The sequence below is a fragment of the Geotrypetes seraphini genome, chromosome 2, assembly GCF_902459505.1.
Source record: "Geotrypetes seraphini chromosome 2, aGeoSer1.1, whole genome shotgun sequence".
Classification (NCBI taxonomy): Eukaryota; Metazoa; Chordata; class Amphibia; order Gymnophiona; family Dermophiidae; genus Geotrypetes; species Geotrypetes seraphini.
The window spans coordinates 409,680,134-409,703,852 of record NC_047085.1 but is presented as its reverse complement, the minus strand read 5'-3'; the positions used below and the strand labels follow the sequence as shown (position 1 = coordinate 409,703,852).

General features: G+C 41.9%; 1 protein-coding gene across 1 annotated transcript in view; it reads left to right on the top strand.

The window, feature by feature from the left end:
- PHF14 (PHD finger protein 14) overlaps positions 1 to 23,719 on the top strand; it is a 677,625-nt gene that overhangs the window by 371,476 nt on the left and 282,430 nt on the right. The window contains 2 exon segments of the mRNA XM_033931008.1: positions 21,201 to 21,257; positions 21,373 to 21,497. Of these exon segments, the coding sequence (XP_033786899.1) occupies positions 21,201 to 21,257; positions 21,373 to 21,497 (182 nt within the window).

Here is a 23,719-nt window from a genome sequence, read left to right as displayed (position 1 = left end):
GAGAGCCATTGATAGACTGCTATTGCAGGAAGAAAAGAGGTTCATATTTAGATGTGATACTACTACTACTACTACTACTATTTCTATAGCACTGTTTTTATGCATATTAGATTATTTATCCTTGTTTTTATATGTATTTATCGATGCCTTATTTGTATACAAAGTATGTAGTTTATTATTTTAGTACAAATGTTTGTATTTATTAATGTACAGTACTTTTTGGTTATTCTTCATTATTTTTATGTAGCAATTTGTGTTTTTAATCTTTTTGGAGCACTTTCTGGACTTTTACTTTTATTATTGAGATCCATTATTGTATATGTCACTTCCTAGTTCCAATGACATAATTTTTGTCATTGAAACGCACAAGATTTTTACACTATTTTAGTGATTTTTCAAGTGATTTTCCAGCATTTGTTGTTTAAAAATAGTGATTTGAGGTCAGCAGACCTAGCTGCATTCAGTTTTACCATTGGTTTTTAGATTTAAGTTTTTCAAAAAGATTGATGTAACTTGATATTTTAGAGCATTTTAATTGAGATTTTATGTTCACCTAAGCAATTTTCAGGCATATTTTTTTTTATAATTTTTTGAGATTGTATATTCTTTTAGAATTAATTTTTAATGGTTTGTAAGTTTTTAAGGAAGCTTTTTCTTTCACTAAGACCCTTGACCATTGCTGAAAGTATTTAAGCTAGTACTTCTCCACAGTGTGACAGATTCTTCATTCCTGTCTGTGGAGTTGAAATGCTTCTTTTCTAGAGAAAGAGTGCTGTATTTGTGAGTACTAGGTGGATCTGTGGATGGAGACGAAAAAAAGGAAAGATGCCAGACCTCCAGGGGAGGGAAGGGAAACGGAAGGGGAGGACAGACATAGAAGATGGATGGTTAGCACGGAGAAAGAAGGAGACCCTAGCAAACAAGTTATCAGAAGACAACCAAAGCCGGGGACCAATAAGATTTGAATAATGACCAGACAACAAAAGGTAGAAAAAATAATTTTATTTTCTGTTTTGTGATTACAGTATGTCAGATTTGAAATGTGTATCCTGCCAGAGCTGGTGTTAGACCACAAACGTGAGCTAGGATTTAACACAGAGAAAGGAAAAGTCTTTTTTTTTTGTTTATTTTGTTTACACCACAGCGCCAGTGTGGTTAGGAGAAGGCAAAGGGGGTGAAGAGGCTATAAAATAAACCCACCAGGATGTTAAAAAACAAACAAAAAAAAAAAAAACAATACCCAGTTGGGCAGGAAAATCGAATCGAAAAATCGATTCAATAGACTAAACAAATCAAATAACAAAATTTTTCCTGAGTCGGGCAGCACTAGTACTGACTCCTGAGAAGATTAACGGAAAGATTATCCGGTTAAGAACCTAATCTTTTATTACAACACTTCAAGAAAAACAAATTTAGTCAATAAACATAGTAACATAGTAGATGATGGCAGATAAAAACCCGAATGGTCCATCTAGTCTGCCCAACCTGATTCAATCTAAAAATTTGTGGGTTTCTTTCTTCTTCTCCTTAGCTATTTCTGGGCAAGAATCCAAAGCACTGCCCAGTACTGTTCTTAGGTTCCAACTACTGAAGTCTCTGTCAAAGCTCACTCCAGTCCATCTACACCCTCCCAGCCATTGAGGCCCTCCCCAGCCCGTCATCCCCCAAACGGCCATCTACAGACACAGGGGCCCAGATTCTCTAAAAGTGCGTCCCAATTTTAGGCAGCTGTAGGCGTCCTACAGCTGTCTAATCAGCCAATCGGGATGCACGTTTTTTTTTTTTAAATGCTCCCTAGGCAGGCCGCCTATATTGAAAGCGAGGCCCGCAAGACACCTAGACCCTGATTCTGTATAGGACGCCCGGGAGAGGCGTCCTATTCAGAATCGGCCTAAACTAAACGCCGATTCTGTAACCGGCGTCCATGTTACAGACGCGGGTTAGAGAATCGGGTTAGATTAGACACGGCCCGCTACACTTATCGCGGCAAGGGATCTCTCTGCCGCTATAAGTATAGCGGGCCATGGCCCCTGACCGATCACTGGCAGGAGGGTGCCCAAACCCTCCTGCCCGAAGACGCACCCCCCCCCGACACTACCAACCGCCCCCCCCGACACTACCGACCGCCCCCCCCCGACATTACCGATCCCCCCCCCCGACAATATCGGTCGCTGGCAGGAGGGTGCCCAATCCTTCCTGCCCGAAGACGCACCCCCCCCCGGCGCTAACAACCCCCACTCCACCAAACCTGTTCTTACAGATGGGTCTTGCACGTCGAGCAAGCAGGCACGCCTCGTCGAAATGAGGCGGGCCCGCCCCTTCCCGGCCCATCCCGCCGAAGCCTAAGGTCTGATTGGCCCAGGCTCTAGAAGCCAATCAGACCTTAGACTTAGTAGGGATAGGCGGACCCGCTTTTCCTAAGGCCTGATTGGTCCAGGCTTCTAGAGCCTGGGCCAATTAGACCTTAGGCTTCGGCGGGATGGGCCGGGAAGGGGCGGGCCCGCCTCATTTCGACGAGGCGTGCCTGCTTGCTCGACGTGCAAGACCCATCTGTAAGAACAGGTTTGGTGGAGTGGGGGTTGTTAGCGCCGGGGGGGGGGTGCGTCTTCGAGCAGGAGGGATTGGGCATCCTCCTGCCAGCGACCGATATTGTCGGGGGGGGGCGGTCGGTAGTGTCGGGGGGGGCGCGTCTTCGGGCAGGAGGGTTTGGGCACCCTCCTGCCAGTGATCGGTCAGGGGCCACGGCCCGCTATACTTATAGCGGCAGAGAGATCCCTTGCCGCGATAAGTATAGCGGCCGCGTTTACTTACAATGTAGACCAGCATTTTGCTGGCCTACATTTTTAAGCTTCTCATCTACTAGGGAGACGCGTAGGGCCGCCTAGGTTCAGCCTAAGGCCCGCCTAAGGCCCTTAGACGAGCTTAGGTATCTTGCGGGTCTCCCTAGGCTCCCGGAGGCGCCTTCAGGCCTGCCTGGGGAGCATTTTTTTAAAAAAAACGTGCATCCCGATTGGCTGATTAGACAGCTGTAGGACGCCTACAGCTGCTTAAAATCGGGACGCACTTTTAGAGAATCTGGGCCAGACCGTGCAAGTCTGCGCAGTACTGGCCTTAGTTCTTCAATATTTACTATTATTTTCTGATTCTAGATCCTCTGTATTCATCCCACACTTTTTTGAACTCCGTCACCGTTTTCCTCTCCAGTACCTCTCTCAGGAGCATTCCAGGCATCCACCACTCTCTCCGTAAAGAAGAATTTCCTTATATTGCTCTTGAGTCTCCCACCACTCAACCTCAAATTATGTCCTCTGGTTTTACCATTTTCCTTTCTCTGTAAAAGATTTTGTTCTACGTTAATACCTTTCAAGTATTTGAACGTCGGTATCGTATGTCCCCAGTCCCTCCTTTCCTTTAAGGTATACATATTCAGGGCTTCCAGTCTCTCCTCATATGTCTTTTGTCGCAAACCTCCTATTATTTTTGTCACCCTCCTCTGGACCGCTTCAAGCCTTTTTGTGTCCTTCGCCAGATACAGTATCCAAAACTGAACACAGTACTCAAAGTGGGGTTTAACCAACAACCTGTACAGGGCATCAACACCTTTGTTCTTCTACTGGTTACGCCTCTCTTTATACAGCCCAGCATCCTTCTGGCAGCAGCCACCGCTTTGTCTCACTGTTTTTTCACCTTTAGATCTTCAGACACTATATCACCCCAAGGTCCCTCTCCCCATCCGTGCATATCAGCCTCTCCTTCCGATTTCTAATCTCCAAATGCATTACTCTGCATTTCTTTACATTGAATTTTAGTTTCCAGATTTTAGACCATTCCTCTAACTTTTGTAGATCCTTTTTCATGTTTTCTACTCCCTTCTCGGTGTCTACTCTGTTACAAATCTTGGTATCATCTGCAAAAAAGCAAACTTTTCCTTCTAACCCTTCAGCAATGTCACTCACAAACATATTGAACAGGATCAGCCCTAGCACCGAACCCTGAGAGACTCCACTACTCACCACTCCTTCCTCCGAGCAACTTCCATTAACCACCACCCTCTGGCGTCTTTCCGTCAACCAGTTTCTAATGCAGTTCTCTACTTTGGGTCCTAACTTCAGCCCTTCAAGTTTGTTCAAAAGCCTCCTATTAGTAACCATGTCAAAGGCTTTGCTGAAATCTAAGTAAATTACCCAATCAAAAAATTCAATCAGGTTCGTTTGGTACGATTTACCTTTAGTAAAGCCATGTTGCCTCAGATCTTGTAACCCATTATATTCTAGGAAGTTCACTATTCTTTCTTTCAGCAACACTTCCATTAATTGTTCCAACAACCAAAGTGAGGCTTATCGGCCTGTAGTTTCCCGCTTCATCCCTGTGACAACTTTTGTGAATAGGGACTGTATCTGCTCTTCTCCAGTCCTCAGGAGCCACTCCCGTCTCCAAAGATTTGTTGAACACATCCTTAATAGGACCTGGCAGAACCTCTCTGAGCTCCTTCAGTATCCTGGGATGGATCCCTTCCGGTCCCATCGCTTTGTCCACCTTCAGTTTATCAAGTTGTTCATAAACACTTTCCTCAGTGAGCGGCGCAGAATCTACTCCATTTTCTTGTGTAACTTTGACAGACAATCTCGGTGCTTCTCCAGGTTTTTCTTCCGTGAACACAGAGCAGAAGTATTTGTTTAGCATGTTTGCTTTTTCCTCATCACTTTCCACATACAGTGGAACCTTGGTTTGCGAGCATAATTCGTTCCAGAAGCATGCTCGTAAACCAAAATACTCGTAAATCAAAGCAAGTTTCCCCATAGGAACTAAGGAAACTCGCTTGATTCGTTCCCACCCACCCCCTCCCTTGAGGCCAGCGGCGCTGCTCTACCCTCCCAAGAACCGGCATTGCTCCACCCCACTCATGAAGGCACCCCCGCGTGATCCGCCATCCCCCCGCTCGTGGCGCCCTCCCCCCTTCGCTGCGATCTGGCACCCCACCGCTCGCGTTGCACCCCCCCTACCACGATTCAGCATGCCCCAGGCACCCACCCACCCACCTGATAACATTCCTTACTCCCATTTGGCACCGGCCCATGCACAAGACATGCCGGTGCTGGTGCCCGAAGATCTGCCTTCTTCTTCGCGCTGGGCCTTGAGCATCTGCGCATGCTCAAGGCCTTCGGGTTCCCGTTCTCTCCGAGAAGGCAGATCTTCGGGCACCGGCACCAGCATGTCTTGTGCATAGGTGCCGGTGCCAAATGGGGGTAAGGAATGTGATTGGGTGGTGGATGGGTGCCTGGGCATGCCGGATCGCGGTGGGAGGGTGTGCATCTAAGTTTGGATTCCATGCCAAAAAGGTGGCATGGAATCCAAACTTAGATGCAATTCTATAAATGGGACACACCCTTTAATAGAATCATGCTTAGCACAAATATTCTCCCATGCCCATTTTTGAGAGCATTTACTGAATCTAGTCCCATGTATATAGCTAAGTGGTTTACTTTAGGTCTGCTAAAAAAGTGACATAATGTTACTGCTATATATATATGTCCGTGGCCGGCAAGAGTGCACATGCAAGCTTACAACGGCCCGAACTCACGGTCTGGCTGGCTCCCTAAAGTTTTTTGTGGTGGCGGCTCACCTGCCCCGCATTCCTCTTCCTGCCAGTCTCAGCCGGGCTCACTCCTCCCCTCTTCCATCCCCCCTGGCAGCCCTGTACCTGTTCTCCGTTCCCCGCCAGTCTTCTCCTCCAGCGGCTAATCCACCGTCGCCTCCGTCACTGCTTGGCACTCCCAAGTTGTCGGGATCGCTGGTGGAGAGCGACGGGCCAGTGAGTGGCGCGGCAGGGACAATTCAGGTGGAGACTGTAGGCCGCGGCGGCTCTTAGCAGCTGTCGGCGGCGGGGGCAATGCAGGTCGACACTGTCGCTCTTGGTGGCTCTTGACGGCTGCAGAGGATCGTGAGAAGAGCTACAACAGGCACTTTTAAACTTTAAAAAAACCTTTCGCTGCAGCAGGCCAGCCCGCGGGAAGGGAAGGGGGAGCCGAAAAAGAACGGGACATTCATTTGTGTGCTTCAGCCGGCTCTTCAGGCTGGGCCGAGTCAGTGCGGGGAATCGCCATCCTCCAGTCAGCCCAAGCCACCTTATTTCGCTTCAGTTTCACGCGGCGGGTAAGAGCAGCAATGAGGCCCCTCAACCCTCACCCCCACATCGAAGGAAAATTAAAAAAAAAATAAATAATAATAATAATAATAATAGACACCATTTTGGAGTGGTCTTTAGCGGGCCTCCGGCACGTGCCTAAACCCATTACCTGAAGTTTTGCATTGCTGTGTTTTGGAGTATGTCTCCTGCCTTTAATAGGGTTATGATATGACTCCAGAAAAAGGAGGATGGAAGTAAAACCTAGATGTTTCAATCCCTCCTTTTTTCTTTTTTTCTGAAGCCATATGATAACCCTAGGGTGGTGGGGGAAAATGCTGCTACTGCTTCACAGGGACCTGGAGGGGAAGGGAAATAACGCTGCTGCTTCCTCAAAGGAAAGTGGGGGGGGGAGAGAAGGGAATGGGGGTGGTGGGGGGAAATGCTGCTACTGCTTCATAGGGACCTGGAGGGGAAGGGAAATAATGCTGCTACTTCTGCAAAGGAAAGTGGAGGGGGGGAGAGAAGGGAATGGGTGGTGGTGGGGGAAAATGCTGCTACTGCTTCACAGGGACCTGGAGGGGAAGAGAAATAACACTACTGCTTCTGCAAAGGAAAGTGGGAGGGAGAAGGAGGGAAATGCTGTTACTGCTGCACAGGGAAATGGGGTGAACATGCTGCTGCACAGGGAAAAGGAGGGAAATAATGACAAGACAGCAGGAGGGAGGGAGACAGAAAGAAAGGAAGAAAGACAGTGGCAGGGAGAGGGACAGAAAGACAGACAGAGAAAGGGGGCCAGGGAGAGAGAGAGACACAGCGGGAGGTAGAGAGACAGAAAGACAGACAGACATAGTCTAGCACCCGTTAATGTAACGGGCTTACAGACTAGTATATATATATATATACTGAATATGTGTGTGTTTTTTAAATGCTATTTCTATCATATAAAAAAATATGCTGACCACTGGTCTGAATATTGATCTAATAGTTTCAGCTTGGATGTGCATATCTATAATGGTAAATCAGATTTGAAACCCTAGAATATTCTGCAATAACTTGTGTAAAGCCCTTATTAAAATTTTAGGAGTGCATAGTTTTTGGTGGTAGTGGTTTTTTTTTACAGTGTTAGCATAAACTAAATTCAGAATTCAGTTGGCAATGCTGAAACGATTTTTACTTTTAGTGATAGCCATCTGCTGCATGCTGGTTGCCAAATGAAACAGGTGGCATTAAATTCACAGCCTATTTAAATATGTTTGTGTTTTTTCCCTCATATTTAGTTCTACTGAGTCCTTTAGTTTATGATTATACTTTAGTACTTTGCTTCATAAGGGAGCAGTATGCTCAGATGCTTAATATTTCCATCTTGAGTTTGAACATTTTTGTGCATATCTTTTATATAGCAATGTAATAATCCTATTGTTGTACAGATAACTTTCAGTATCATCCCTCTGCAGTGAACTGCCCACAGAACAAATGTAGTCTACCAAAGCAGTTAGACTTTCCTTGGTGTGGTACATTTTATATGGTTGTCTAATTTCAAAGTAGTTTATTCACATGTGTGAATTCAGTCTGAATTCAAGAGACATATTTCATTTGGATATGTTTTGCTTAATATACAATATATTTAGATTATTTGCATAATAAGAAGTTAAAAATATCCATACTGGGACAGGTCATCTAGTCTAGCATCCTATTTCTAACAGTGGCCAATCCAGGACACAAGTACCTAGCAGGATTCCAGAAAGTAGCAAGATTCCATGCAACTAATCTACAAGGATAAGCGGTGGCTTTCTAATAACGGGTTATGTTCACTTCTGGGAATACATCCAAACTTTTCTAAACACAACTACATTAACTTCTTGTACCATATCCTCCAACAACAAGTACCAGAGTGAGTGTAGACTTTAAGGCCCTGATTCTATAAACTACGTCTAGTTTTAGGCGTGCTTTAGACGTCGTCGTGGCATAAGTGCCAATCAGCGTTACTTAGGCTTTGGATAGGCATCTGATATTCGTTTTAAAAATTTCATTTTCCTAATATAGACATCAGATAGACGTCCCTATGATGTTATATATAAAAAGGTGGTTTTTACAGATTTGTTATCATTATATCAGGACTGTAAGCTTTAACATAATTAACCCAAAGTATACCATCATTAAAAGGATAATAAAAACACAGTACACCATATTTAAAAGGATATTTATAATATATTAGTTTCGGTGGGAATTGATCTGGGAACATCAGCATGGAAGGGGGAAGCTTCACTCCTGTGCTATACAGAAACTTGTATAGCAATGGTATCATTAGCTCCTATAAGAAGTGTAAAGCAGAGGACTTTGAGCATCATATAGGCTTTAGATAGACATGGTTTAAGCTCCAGAAAAACATTAGCAGTATACATGCTATGTAGGCAGCCTAGATCATCCAATCAGCTTTCTCTGGGCATCCCACAGACGTTATTTGAGAGAGGTTTTTAGAAGCGATTCCTTGCTCTAAATAACACTCTCTTTCTCATGAAACATTGCTACAATCAGCTCATTCTTCAAAGCAAACAGAAAACCCATAACTTCAATTGGCCAAGCTTAAAAACAGAATAAAACAAATTGAACAGACCTGAATGTGGCTTCTAGTTCATTGCAAATGGAGGTAAGCAGCTGCACAATGATGACCTCATTGTGACATCATCAAAGTGCACCTGCAAAGTAGAATGCCATAAGTAAAAGACGGGTCGGGAGTTGAACTCACAACCTCTGGAAGATCAGTATAGCACTTTTACTCATTGAGCTACACTACCTTCCACTCCAGTTTCTCTGACTCCCCTGTCATATTATAGCTTAGTGATCTGCTAAGGTAAAATCTGCTTAGGTATCATCTCACAGTTAGCTGAGACAAAAGACTGGTAGCTCAATGGCTTAAAGCACTGCTTTCATTGTCCCAAAAGCCAGAATCTCAAGTAGGGTTCAATAAATGTGACATGGATTCAAATGCTGCTGTTTTTATCAAATGCAAACTCAACTTTTGGAACAGATTGTTTCTAGTATTGCTAATGTTGTGCTGTTTGAGATGAAAATTAGATGTGATTGGTCTGTAGCTTGTCATTTTTATTAAAATGAGTATTTTGGCAGCTGAAGGATATGAGGGAGTCAAATCCAGACCAGGCTCACACCCCCAACCTTCATTCTAACCGCTGTGCTACAGAATCAGCCGTAAAATCATAGCAATTCTAATTGGATTATATTGTTCTGTTTAGATGTTGTTTGGGAAGTAGCATCGGTATGTTTGCGGCTCCATAATGGAGCGCCTGAAGCATGCCGAATCGTCTGCAGTTCAGCATATCAAGCTGTTAGGGTAGGAAACCTCTCCCCTGACTGAAAGAAGCCAACAAGTTAAGGCACCTGGTTCATTCTCTCCACCTTTCATCTAATCTCATGTTCTCAATATTATGCTGGTTGCAGGCTGTGAGACAGGAGCCATGCCAGCTACCCTGTTTGCCATTCCCACTTCTCTTTTGCAGCCTGAGCCTCATGGAACACTAGATAAGACAAAGGTCAATGTGACCAAGTAGCTGAAGTGGTGCTTATTAAGGAAACACTAATGCCCGGTTGCTACTCAATATAAATAAGCACAAGGTGAAAAATGGTATAAGATTTTTATTGCACAGTCCAGGAAAGCAGCATGCAAGTGTAATATCAGGCAACAGCAGTTTGATGAGATGGATGACAGGTATGCAGAGTAAGCCACTCCTAGGTCCAAGTTGTTACTGTGGTAGAATTGGTAGGGTCCCATAAACTCCTGGTAGGAGAAGGCAGGCTGAAGAAAAAGGAAGATGGATTGAGACAAATTAGGAGTTGATTGGTAAGTTTTAGGCTATCTTACAAAGGTACGCTAAATCCACGCATGCGCTAACTACTAACGCGTCCATAGGATAACATGCATGCGTTAATCTTTGACACACGATCAAGGCGCCTAAACTGTGCCGCTTCAGTGCGCGATAAAACTTAACGCGTGCATGTTATCCTATGCACGCGTTAGTAGCTAGCACATGCGTGAATTTAGCGCACCTTTGTAAAACTGACCAATTGACTGTTTTCTCAGAAAATCTTCTATAACAATACCCTTCTGAAGGAAAAAAAAGTGTGAAACATGTTAGTATTGTGAAAATGTAGATAATTCATCACAAGGGCAAAGAAAGGTTGCAGTACATCATTCTCACCTATTTCAGTTTTGGGATTTGAGCTTTGGCCAGGTGCAAGCTGTTGTGCTGAACTCAGTTTGAACAGACCTGCTCTGACCTCTGGGAAACACAAGGGGAGTCATTAGCCACTCTGGGAGCCTGAAATCAGAAGAAAAAGTTAAAACAGACATCTGTGGCAAAAATAACAAAAAGAAGTCTTGGGAGAATATGTCACACCACAGTTTCAGAATAACAGCTAGAATGATCAGAAGCAAAAAAAAAAAACCCCACTGTTTCTATTTTATAATAAGGATACCTTTCAATTATGACTAAAAAGATTTACCTTTAGCTCTATGAGGAAAAACACTTCTTCCATCTTCCCAACATCATAGGTTCCACATATTCATGTAACTTGCATATCCATTTTGCTAGCACCAAAGTTTCAAACAGTATGGGGGGGTTTTCAGCCAAGACTCCTGGAACTAATTTTTATCATCACTAATTTTCAGACCTGCTAATGACCCTGTGGAATAGAGAGAGTTGTGGCAGATATCAGGGGGAGAAAAAGTTAATGGAGAATCACCATAAGCAATAACACAGAATGGGAGTCCCAAAGAAGAAATCAGTTCTGCCTGAGCTTTTATCTAATAAAGACACCTAAGTAGCTAGCAATATATCATTCTCACCTATATTTGTTCCTGGAAAGATGAAAAAGGTTAGACAAACATCAAAATTGCAAATTACTATAGCTGATAATGGTCCTGTGAAATGGAGAGAGTTGTGGCAGATATAGGAATGAAAAGGTTAAAAGATAATCAAGAAAAGTAAAGTCTCAGAAATCAATATAAGCAATAACGCAGAATAGGAGTCCTAAAAGAGAAAACACTGCTTTGATGGACCTTTTTATACTAAGCATGCCTAAGTAGCATCTGATGTCATAGGCACTGTTTGGACTTCCCACCAGGAAACTTTCAAATCTGATTGGGCATGCTTTAGGTGTGGTTTGGGCAAACACAGCTGCACTGACTTTTAATCAATTCATTCACTTCTCAAAGCTTTTACTAGAAGCCATTTGTCATCTGCTTAGTCTGTAGAGGCTCTGTTACCAAATTCTAATTAAAGTTCCCTTTATAGCTCTATGCCTTAAGGCTCTGCTTTTATCTTCCATATGTCAGGGGTTCAAATCTTGAGTGTGGTTAGCAAATATTTGATATTCATATTTCTACCAGAAAACCTTCAAACTCTTTGGCCATTCCTTTGCTTAAACATATTTGAGTTGATCTTTAAAATGATCTGCAGCAATTCTCAGATGTGCAAAGCAGCCTGTTCTCTCTCATCCTAAACCCCCTCCCCCACCCCAACACACACTCCTGAAACATGAAACCACAACCAGCTAAGCTGAATGTACCAACAGGAATGTCTCTAGGGTACATCTCAAAAACATGTACCTTCCTTCAATACCTGTCCAAGCACTCTGAAGTTTTAGTAAATTCTTCTACCTGTTGCCCTGTGCGGATATTGGATAGAAGGAAATCAATTCCTACCACAATGACTTGTAGCAGAGAGAAGATGAATGTATCTGATGCATCTGTGCCTGCAAACTGCAGAATGCTGATGAAAAACAGCAAAGTCTACCACTTATGGGAGCTGTTAGGATGCTGTTAAAATGAGTGAAGGTGAGGGTGGGATTTGAACTGTGGAGCTTGAGAAGATGGACAAAGTGCAACAAGGCGCATTAACCTGGTGAGCCACAAATGGCTTTGCTCTGTCAGAGAAGAAGTTTCCTCCCATGACAGCTTAGGATGTCCTAGCCATGGGAAGGTGAAAATAAGTTTGCCTGGAAAGGGAAATGTTCTGATAAAAATGGCAAAGTCCACCATATAGACCCTCTTATGACAGCTAATAGGAAGCTATTAGGAAGTTGTTAAAATGAGTGAAGGATTTGAACCAGGACAAGGTGCATTAACCTGGTGAGCCAGAAATGCTTCTTTGTGGGATTGTGATATTATAACTAATCAGATGATACATAGGCAGGTCAGTCAACTATGATATGAAATGGCAGTGAGATCCACTTGAGGAGAAGCTGATGTAGCTCTATGGGCTAAAATCCTGTGTTGGTCTTACAGAGGTTATGAGTTAAACACCCTGCGCATCTTTTAATTGTGGCATACTACCTTGAAGGTGTAGATTGATGATCTCACAATGAGGTCAGCTTTGTGAAACTGAAGAGCTCCATTTTGTAATGAGGGAAAATGCATGTTAAGGTCTGTATCTGGGTTTTCTCTTTTTAAGCGCTGAGAAATGAAGTAATGTGTGCAATAATATGTTTTTCATGTTCTTTCTTTGCTCTCAAGAAAGAATTGATTGCAGCACTGTTTGTTGAGGAAAAAGGGGGTTCTTTTTAAGCAGGAAAACCAAAGGTGGTGTAATGAGTAAATCATATTACTGTTTGGGCAGAAAGTACTATGTTTTCCATGCAATATATTTATATTGATGTGCTGTATTGATATGGTGGCTTATTAAATCTATTAGGAGGGAGAAAAAAGAAGAAAAAAAAACCCATATTATTATATATATATATATATTATTGCGGAAGCGGAAAGTACGCCTATAGGAAGTCTCTGGCTATGAAAGCTGAAACTGCATTGAAATGAAGCAAAAACCACACTTAGACCAGCTTTTCCTTTGCCTGCATTTTCCATGATGTTTAGACACGGTCTGCTGCCTATCCTTAATCACACTCACGTTACGCCCCTGTTACACCCATGTCTACAAATTTAGATGTGACTTCCCTAAACTCGCATCTATCACGCGTCTTTGTTCTGAAAACGCCCATCTGACGCCTAACTCCGTCTAAGTCCCAATTAACGCTTGTTAAGACCCTTAAATGGTTCATTATCCACTTAAATTGGACGCCTAAAGCACGCCTAAAGTTAGGCATACTTTACAGAATTGGGGCCTAAATGTATTACAATATAACTTCATGGGATGACCATAGTCTCTGTACATTTTGAAAGAGTAAAATGATTTCTGTTTGTTTACTTGTTCCATTTCACTCAGGAATTTTAGACCTGTTATATTTCCCCTCACCCATCTCTTTTCCAAGCTGAAGAGCCCTAATCTTTTTAGCCTTTCCTTAACTGCTTAATTATTTTGGTTGTCCTTCTCTGTAACTCGGTGCTTATATATTGTGTTATGTTGTGTTAAGATCTCATGATTGTGGCTAAATAAAATTCTGTCACCCTCTGCAAGTGCAGATTAATGATGCGCCTATAGATATCCTACCTATGTCATGTTCCTAAAGACTGGTTTTGTGACCCCCCCATTGGGGTCCTGACCCACAGTTTGGGAATCTCTGCTGTGACTTCTAATTCTGCCACATCTTTTTTTTGTTAGGTATAGTGACTAGATTTGCACATAATACTCGGTCATTTTGCACTATGGAGCAATACAGATAGTCTTTGTTTATGTACTTGAATCCTAATAATTTCTAACATTGTGTTTCCTTGGGGGGTTTTGGCTGCTGCCATACATTGAGCAGATTTCAATGTATTTTGTATGATGGCACCTAGATTTTTTTTCCTGTGTGCTCACTTCTGAAACCTGAATCAGTTTATCCCATGCTGATTTGATTTTAGCTGAGTGCTATTAAACTTTATTGGTTAATGTGGCTTTTTACTGTATTTCTTAATTTATTGGGGTAGTGAGTATAAATTTTGGACCCCTTTTACAAAGCTGCGGTAGCGAGTCACAGTGTGGCAAATGCAGTGCAGCTCTTATAAAGTGAATAGGCTGCATCACATTTGCTATGTAGGAATTGCTACCCTGGCTTTGTAAAAGGGGCCCTTTAATGCAGCATGTTGAGGTTTGGTATGCTATGTGACTTGAAGGTTTTGCCATAATAGGTAGATTTTATCTTTTGTTAGTTTTTAATTTATTTGACTTGTGAAGTTCTGATTCTGTCATCTTGTTTATTGCTTATTTATATTTTTATCAGTTGCTTTGCATATCACATTGGATAGCCTTTTTAAATATTCTGGAAGATGATGTAAAAGAATAAAAAACCTGGAACATCCAACCCACCAATGCACTGCACTAATGCCACTTAATGTACCTTCTAATATTCACAGTAAACATCATTAATCTCTAAGTAACATAATCACCAAATTGTCAAACCATTAAATTTCTGAAACCACATAATACATTCCCTAAAACTCCAGCCCAGCAATGTGCCTACTGAATCCCTCTCAGCTCATTAGTGTATCCCATAACTCCCACATTCAACAGAACGTCCCCCAATCCACTAATGTACCCCACTGAAATCTCTAACCTACTAGTGAAACCCTTAATTCCTCAGCATACTAATGCACCCCATTGAGCCACTTAGCACACTAATATACTCGTACAATTTTTAATTCCCAACTTCACTAATATATTGTCCAGTACCCCCAAACCACTAACCCACTGCTCACTAATACACTCCACAATCTTGATTATTAACCCAGTAGCCTTTCTCCTTCTTTAATTACCCTTTAGGAAATGGTATAGATTTAATCAGGATCAATTCATTTATTTATTTAATTTATTAACCACTTTTTCCTGAAGAGAATCAACCAAAGCAGTTTACAATTCACTCAATCAGGTACTCTTAAGTATTTTCCATGTCTGTCCTGGCAGGCTCACAATCTAACTGTGGTACTTGGGGCAATGAAGTGTTAAGGAGCAGGCTGGGATCAAACTCGCAATCTCAGGGTACTGAGGCAGCAGCTCTAACCACTAGGCCACACCTTCACTTTAGAAAGGACAAACAAGGCTGATTATGAATGTCCAGGTCAGGACATCTATAGACAAGTATTTTGAAAATAATTTGCCAAAGGAGATCCTCTTCTAAAGCAAATGTCTGAATGGAAATGCCTGCAATGACATGTCCAAAAGAATCACTTGTTCCATAAATTCAAAGGGCAAAAATACAGACCACACATGCACCTGAACATGTCCAGTTTGGTACCGACTAGGTAGCTCCAGTTCACTGCACATCTAGAGTAGATGCACTTGACCATCACCCTATCAATCAGACCCACCCCTATGGACACAGCCCAGTCCTGCTCTCCCATACACCAGTAGAGATAACCTGGATTCCATTATCCTACCCCCCCCCCAAGTGAGGAAACAAACATGTGGCTGCCTCCTCTCAATGAACACGTCTGCCAAGTTCAAAACCTCAGTAGCAGGGTGTGAGCTCAGAGTTCCTATCAGTAGAGCCATTGTTGCAATTATTAAAGCAGATCTAACTTAATTAAGCACTACTATTGTTAAGCTACTGGAGCCCTTTGATCACTTACCTAAGAACATAAGAATTGCCATACTGGAACAGACCCAAGGTCCATCAAGCCCAGAATCCTGTTTCTATCAGCAGCCAACCCAGGTCACAAATACCTGGCAAAGATCCCAAAGAGTAAAACAGATTTTATGCTGCTTATTGTATGAATAAACAGTGGATTTCCCCAACCATTTGCGGGATATAGACCATTAAGTCGGTTCCAAATTACTGAAGTTCCCATTGAAGCCCTCCCCAGCCCATCCTAATGGGACACAGACCGTGCAAGTCTGCCCAGTACCAACCTTAGGGGTTCTTTTACTAAGACACACTAGCCGTTTTAGCGTGCACTAAATGCTAGCACGTCCATTATATTCTATGGATGCATTAGCTTTTAGTGCGCGCTAAAACAGCTAACACACCTTAGTAAAAGGACCCCTTAGTTCTTTAATTTATACCATTTATTTTCTAATTAAAGATACTCTGTGTTTATGCCACACTTTTTTTGAATTCTGTCACCATTTTCCTCTCTACTTAACAGGCTGCTTCACTTCTTTCCCCGCCGGGGCCTTCCCTCTGCCACCGCAGGGATATCAAACTCAAATCACATAAGGGGCTGAAATCTAAAAGGCTAAGGGCTCCTTTTATCAAGGTGCGCTACAGGGGTTAGCGTGTCGGACATTTCATCACGCGCTAACCCCCGCGGCAAGCCAAAATACTAATGCCTCGTCAATGGAGGCGTTAGCGACTAGCGCGGCAGGCGGTTTAACGCACGGTATTCCGCTCATTAAACCCCTACCGCGCCTTGATAAAAGGACCCCTTAGTCACGAGCCAAATTTTTCATTAAGATACTTAATCTTAGTAGAAATATAGGGCTATAACCTTTCCAACTCCATGCTGGCTCTGTGGTATAAACAAAATAAATAAAAAATACTTTTCCGCTCTCTTTTAGGTCCTAGTTCATGCTTGCTGTCTAACACCAGCTCTGACTGGATGCACATTTCAAATCTGACATATTGTAATCACAAAACAAAAAATAAAATTATTTTTTTCTACCTTTTGTTGTCTGGTCATTTTGCTTTTCCATCATGTTGGTCCCAGTTTCTCTTTCTGCTTTTTGTCTATTTTCTACTAGTTTTCTTTCCAGTGTCTGTTGTCAATTTTTTTTCCCTCTTCTCTCTCATTCCATTCCCTCCTTATTCCTGTCTCCAACATATTGATTTTTCCAATTCAGCTTTCTTAACTTTTTATTTTCTTTTTTGCCTCTGTCCTGTAGCAAGATTTACGGTAGACTAATCAGTTACATAAACAAGTTACGTGTCTGTTAGTTTTGTCTAGGGAAAACCATAAACTCTGACAGGTTCAGCTTTCTTGCCTATTTACACGACACAAGACCCAGGCTAATGAGAAATACTTTTATTATGAAAATAGAAAAATATAATTCACAAGCCAGCAGCAATATCTAAATATTGTTCACAAAATATCTGATTACATATATGAAACTCAGTACATAATTATCACAATACACTTGTTAGATAACTAAGTACAATTACTTCTTACACACACTACACAATTCCTTATAATAATAATAATCCCTGATTAGCAGCAATTGATTACAGAATATCACCAAAAGTAGCTTTACAAACTTTATCCTATATCACAATCGGATGCACTTATCTAACCCCAGATTAAAGATAATAAGTTCCTTATCTCACCATCTAATTAGGCCTCAGCACAAAATTAGGTGAAATGGAAAACGTCTCTTCAGCTTAGCAGAGGTAGAAAATCCTTTGGTTACAGGAACAAGTGTTCATCAGCCACTGGTGCAGCTATAATTTATTGGCAGCAAAAGTTTCCTTGAAGTGATGGAATTCAGATCTGTTTAAGGTCCAATTCACTCTCTCTCAGGCAGAGAGTCACACGAGGTCTTAATTATTAAGAAAGAGATGCGAGGAGAATACCTGTGGTAAGATGTGAGTTCCCTCGCATCCCGACACAGACTAATTATAATTAGCACCTTTTCACTTGGATCACGTCAGATGACTTCCTCGGACCAATCCAGAAACAGAACTTAGATGAATAGCCTTTCTGTGTAGAGTCTCATACAGGCTGGGAGACACAGGCGCCGTTCGAAAGATAAGCACATCATAGGAGTATAACTCCCCCAAGAATCACACAGTCTAAGCATGAAGACATAGATGGATGTCCTTGACTAGAATACCATTCTGGTACATACCCAGAATGCTTCAGGCAGAAACAACAAAGATGTGTTCTTTCTCTCTCTTCTTGCAAGGTTCATGCTGGAAAGATTTCTTGCAGACAATGGTTCAGGCTTGATGATGTCAGAGAGGCCTAACCTTCATGTGCAAATAAGGAAACACCCCTACAGTCCACTCAAATCTTGCCCTCTTTCTCACCCTTCTTTTTACCTCTCAATTCTCTGTCTCCTCTCAGTCCCTAGCTCTCCCATTTCCCATCTCACTCCTTTCCTAGCCTCCTATTTCCTTCTATCTACTCCCCATTACCATATCTCTCCTCCTCTCTCCCCTTGGTCCAACATTTTACTCCCTCTTTTTTCTGTTGTTCTTCCCTCCCCCCTTGATGCTGAACAATGAGATGGAAGGAAAAAAAAGAGTTGCCACATTTTTCTCTCCCTTCCACCCCCAGGCCCAACATTTCTCCCTCCCTTCCATCCCCAGATCCAACTTCTCTCCCCAACTGCCCCCCATTCCATCTCTCACTCTGTCTGCCTGCCTCCCTCCCTCAGGTCCACCATTTCTCTTTTTCTCTTCCCAACAGTTCTCCCGCCAAGTATCTCTTTCCCTCTTCCTGCACAACACCCTCAGGTCCAACTCTCTCCCTTCATCTCTCTCTCTCTCTCTCTCTCTCTCTTCACAGCCCAGTATGTCTTCCCTCCCATACCGGTCCTTCTCTCTTCACAGCCCAGCATGCGTTCTCTTCCGCATCGGTACAATGTCGCCATCAAGCTAAAAAATCTGCCGGCCTCGGCAGTAATTCAGCAACGTTGTCCACGGCTCCCCTTCCTGCTTTCCATCTGCCATGTTCTGTCTCCAATGACGTGCAACTTCCTGTTTCCGACTGGGTGGACTACGGCGGACAGAAAGCAGGAAGGGGAGCCATGGACAACATTGCTGAATTGCTGCTGAGGCCGGTAGATTTTTCAGTGTGATGGCGACATCGGACCGGTGTAGGAGGGAAGTTTGGGCGCACTGCTGTGGGCTACATAAAAAGGCCAGGCGGGCTAGATTCGGCCCGCAGGCCTTGTGTTTGACACATGTTCTCTAGAGTATACATCACATTTCAAATTTGGCTTCATCTTTTTTTCTCACTCTTAGACTCTGTATCTTCCTACAGTCCTTGATCTTATCTAAACTCAACTACTGTAACTCCCTCCTTGTAGGTTTGCTTGCCTGCCAGATTCATAGGCTTCAGTTATATGAAATATCACAGTCAAACTCTTACATGGTTGTAAGAAATTTGATAATGTCACTTCTCTCTTGGTTTCAGAATATATGTTTTTCTAATAGCTTAAAGGATTCCTTTTAAAATCAATATATTATTTCATAGATTCAATCCTCAGGCTTAACCTCCTTTCTGGCTAAATTTCTGGTTCTTTATTCTGCAGCCCATGGTCTTTTGGCAGTTCCATTTCTTGCACATGGTCTTTCTGGACACTATTAGAAATTCATGTTTCAGTGTGGCTGGCCAAAACCTCAGGAAAGCCCTCCCCCTTTAATTGAAGATTGAAGAATCTTAACAAGTTCAGGTCTCTTAAAAGCTATTATTTTGCCCTGGCATTTCTTAAAAATCTTGGAATTAATTGATCTGTACATTTTTGTTTGCATTTTGTTCATATTAACTTAGTCAGTCAGCTATGCTATCTGCCTGTACTCTCCCTTCCAGATACTTACCTTTGTTTTAATTGTAATTCTTCTTCTACTCTGTTAGCCCTATGCTTATTTTGTGTCAATACTCATGTATTTGTCCTGTTTCTCCTCCTCTTATAGCTTTATTTTAAACCTTGTAAACTGCTTTGATTTCTCTCTGAAAAGTTTGCAGTACAGGCAGTCCCTGGTTTAAGAATGAGTTCCATTTTTTAAACAGTTCTTAAATTGAATTTCTATGTAACTTGGATCCTGTACAGTACACAGTCTATAAAAACATTAAAGAACATTAAACATTAAAGAAACAGTCCTCAAAATGAAGTACTGTAGTTTAAATAGAAAAGATAGGAGGTTTACACTTTCGTTCTTCATCCATCCCACTGTTCCCTCTCCACTACCACATCCAACATTTCTCCCTCTCATATCTCTCTTCCCCATGCATCTGTACCTCACACCTATCCCACCACCATGTCCAATATTTCTTTCTCCCTCCCTATGCCCAACAATTTTCTCCTTCATTTTTCCATGAGCACCATTTCTTTCCCTCTCTCAGACTCCCTTGCCCAACAATTCTCCCTTTCTATTCCCTATCCCACCTCAGCATCTCTTTCCCTCACTCCCTCCATTCTTCCATCCTATTTGCCAAGTTCATGCTCCCCTCCCTCCATTCTGTTTCCCAAGTTTATGCCCCATCCCTCCCTCTACCCTTTGTCTGAAGTTCCCTCCCTTCCTTCTGTGTCCCAACATGTCCCTCGTTCTCCTTGTCACTTGCCTCCCTCCCACAGGTGTTACCTCCTGTGTCTGGCTCCCTTCTCCCTGCCATATGTATTTTCTCAAAGCCACAGCCACGGGTCTGGCACATGGCCTGCAGCTGACCTGGAAGCCTTCCCAGTAGAGAGGGAAAGCTTCTGGAATAGCTGTGGGCCGCATGCAGGACCCACAGTCATGGCTTTGAGAAGAGAAGTACAGCAGGGAATAGGGAGCCGACCACAGGAGATAACCTGCGTGAGGGAGACAAGTAAGAAGGAGGAAGAGGGGCACATTTGGACAAGAAGGGAAGGCTTCTGAGTCAGCTGCAGGCCGCATGTAGAGACTGTGACTTTGAGAAGAGAATACCGGTGGGGAAGAGGGAGCTGACCACAGGAAGGTAACACCTGCGAGAGGGAGGCAAGTGAGGAGGAGGATGAAAGGCGTGTTGGGACACGGAAGGGGGTGCATTGGGTCAGGAAGGGAGGAAGAGGGTCACATTGACACATGAACGAAGAAGCAGGACCCTGGTTAATAAGTATGAGTCTGACTTAAGTCAGGCATTCTTAAACTGGGGGACTGCCTGTATATCAAATAAACAACCAGAAACTTGATGGTGTTTTAAAGATTTCACTAAGTACATCCTTGATGCATCTGTTTTCTTGATTAATGTTGAATAAATATTTGTGCATCCTGCTTATTTTTTCTGCTACTCTTTTATATTAGACTTCAGCTTTTGCAGTACTTTGGCCTCTTTCTGTATATTTATACTTTGCCTCAGCTGTATGTGAAATACATTATTTTAGTACTAATTATCTCAGCTATTAATGAATCTACAATACATATACTGCTAATTGACAGTATATAATTTATATATATTATGTTTCCCCCAAATGAAACTAATAAACTGTTTTTTGTGTTTTTTTAGAGAACTAGAGGTCAAAAACGAAAAAGAAGTTTTGTATCTGAAGAAGAGAAGCCTGAGGTTAGAATAAGACTTTTTGTTTCATAAAAATGAAACTTCAGATACAGATGTTGCATGAACTCTGTAACCAGAAACTGTTTTCTTTCCCCCCTTATCTTTCTTTCTCCTGTGATAGGAACGTGTTCCTAGAGAAAGGAGACAAAGGCAGCCAATTTTACTACAAAAGAAACCTAAGTCAGATGATATGAGAACTGAATGTGCTACATGCAAGGGAACTGGAGACAATGAAAATCTAGTCAGGTAAATCTGATACTGTGACCTTTTCCACAGGGGATTAAAGTTCCATATTCATCACGTCTCATGTGTATAATGAAAAAAATTCACAAATAGGCTGCTTTTTAAAAGAAAATGTAACTTAGGAGGAAGCAATATGGCAGAAACAGAGATCTGATTCTTTTGCTGTATACCTTTACACTGTGGCTTTAGTTGTAAATAAGCAGGATAATTTGTTTTTCTTACACTAGATAACAAATTTTGTCTTGACGGGGTGAATTGTCAATAGTATATAACAGGTCATGAAGATAAACTGGCAATTTAATTAGGGTACTCAGTATTAAATTAAGTTTTTTGAACTTAGAAAACAAATATATTACTTGAAGTGGAAATTCATTTTGAGATTGTAAGAACAGCAGATTGTATCTTATTTGTTATTACAGTAGTGCTTTATTAATACATATCACCTAACTTGTTAACATTGCAAATGTTTGCATTTTGTTGTCAAATCAAGCAGGAAGGATGCACATATGATTTATATATTTGCGATTACACAAATCAATATACTGTATGAATGCGGAGTTCAGCTATTGACTTTTCATAAAAACTACATTAAAACAGTTATAAGTGTAATAATCTTTTAAAATAGGAATTCTTTAGTACAGTCTCTCACAAACTTTATTGAGCCATGCCTGTGCAAAGGTCCTCCAGATGGGCCCTGAGCCACCAGTGGGAGGATCTGGCAGGTAAAACGCGTGGAGAGGAGAGATGCTGGTGCCAGCTGATTGCCTATATGACGTGCCTCTTGCCATGAGAGACACATCCTGTAGGCAGTCAGCCAGCACCAGTGTCTCCATCTTCCCAGCATCTTACGGCACACCTGAAATCTCAGGAGGCACACAGTTTGCAATACACTGCTTTAATATTTTCTGTCTTGTAAATTTATCACAGATGTTGAAGGGTCAAACTATAATTAGGGTTTTTAATTTGGCAGCCATTACCAAAGATGTACTCTGAGACTTGTACACTTTAATTGTAGATTTAGCCTTTCACTTGTGTTGATAATATAGAATACCAAGTTTTATTAAAATTGTTGTCCGCTTATCAGATTTCCAAGCGGTTTTACAATAAAATTATAAAAAATAGGGAATATTCAAACATTTGTCATTAACAAGACAACATATATGTTTACATGGATAATATGGACTAAGTTATTACAAGAGGTAAGAAGAAATACAATTTTATATAGGATAGGAAGACGTAGAAGGTTAACACAAGTAGGAAGGGGGGTTTTCATCTGTGGTAGAAGTTAGTATCTTTGTTATCGTAAGTGATTTTCATCTGTGGTTGTCAGAAGTTATAAGTCAAATGTGTCTTTCAATAAAAAGGACTTTAAGCTTGATTTGAATCTTTTGAGGTTGGATCCTTCTCAAAGATCGTGTTTCAGTCTCTAAGGCCTTCGTCAGGAGTCTATTCACTATGCTGGTTCCACAAAACTACATTGTTCTGGTCGCAGAGACTAAAATAAGCTTTAAAAACGCCGACAAACTGACAACTGAGCATGCCTTCTGTTGGCGTACACCACTGAGTGTTCAGCTGTCAATTTGCTGGCATTTTTAAAGCTCATTTTAGTCTATGCAGCCAGAATAATATAATTTTGTTGAACCAGCATAGTGAATAGACTCCTGACAAAGGCCTTAGGGGCCAAAACACGATTTGTGTTGAGTCTTTTGTTTACCGTAATATAGTGTCATCTATTTGTTTGAATAATAAAGTTTCTACACATCAGTATTGCCATCCTAACTTTTTGGCTCCACCCCTGTTGTCTTGTGTTAGATTTGGCTTGCAGAGGATTTTGGTCTTTTGTTTTTGTATCTTAACCTTAAATACCAACAGAAGAATTTTGAAAAGGATTCAAAATTTGACAGGCAACCAATGGAGTTTTTGTAACCATGGGGTAACATGTTCAAATTTCTTTCTACCACATATCAAACATGCTGTAGCATTTTGAACCATCTGTAAGGCCTTACATTGTGAAGATGCAATCCCTAAGTAAAGTGCATTGCAATAATTATGGTCTGCACCACCATCTAAAAGTCATACCCTGTTAACATTGATTTGAGTCTACTCAGTAATTGCAAGTGGAAAAATGCTGATTTAACCACAGCCAATACTTGATCTTTCATGCTCAGTGTTGAATCCAACCAGACCCCTAAGATTTTCAATTTCTCATGTATCATATATGCATA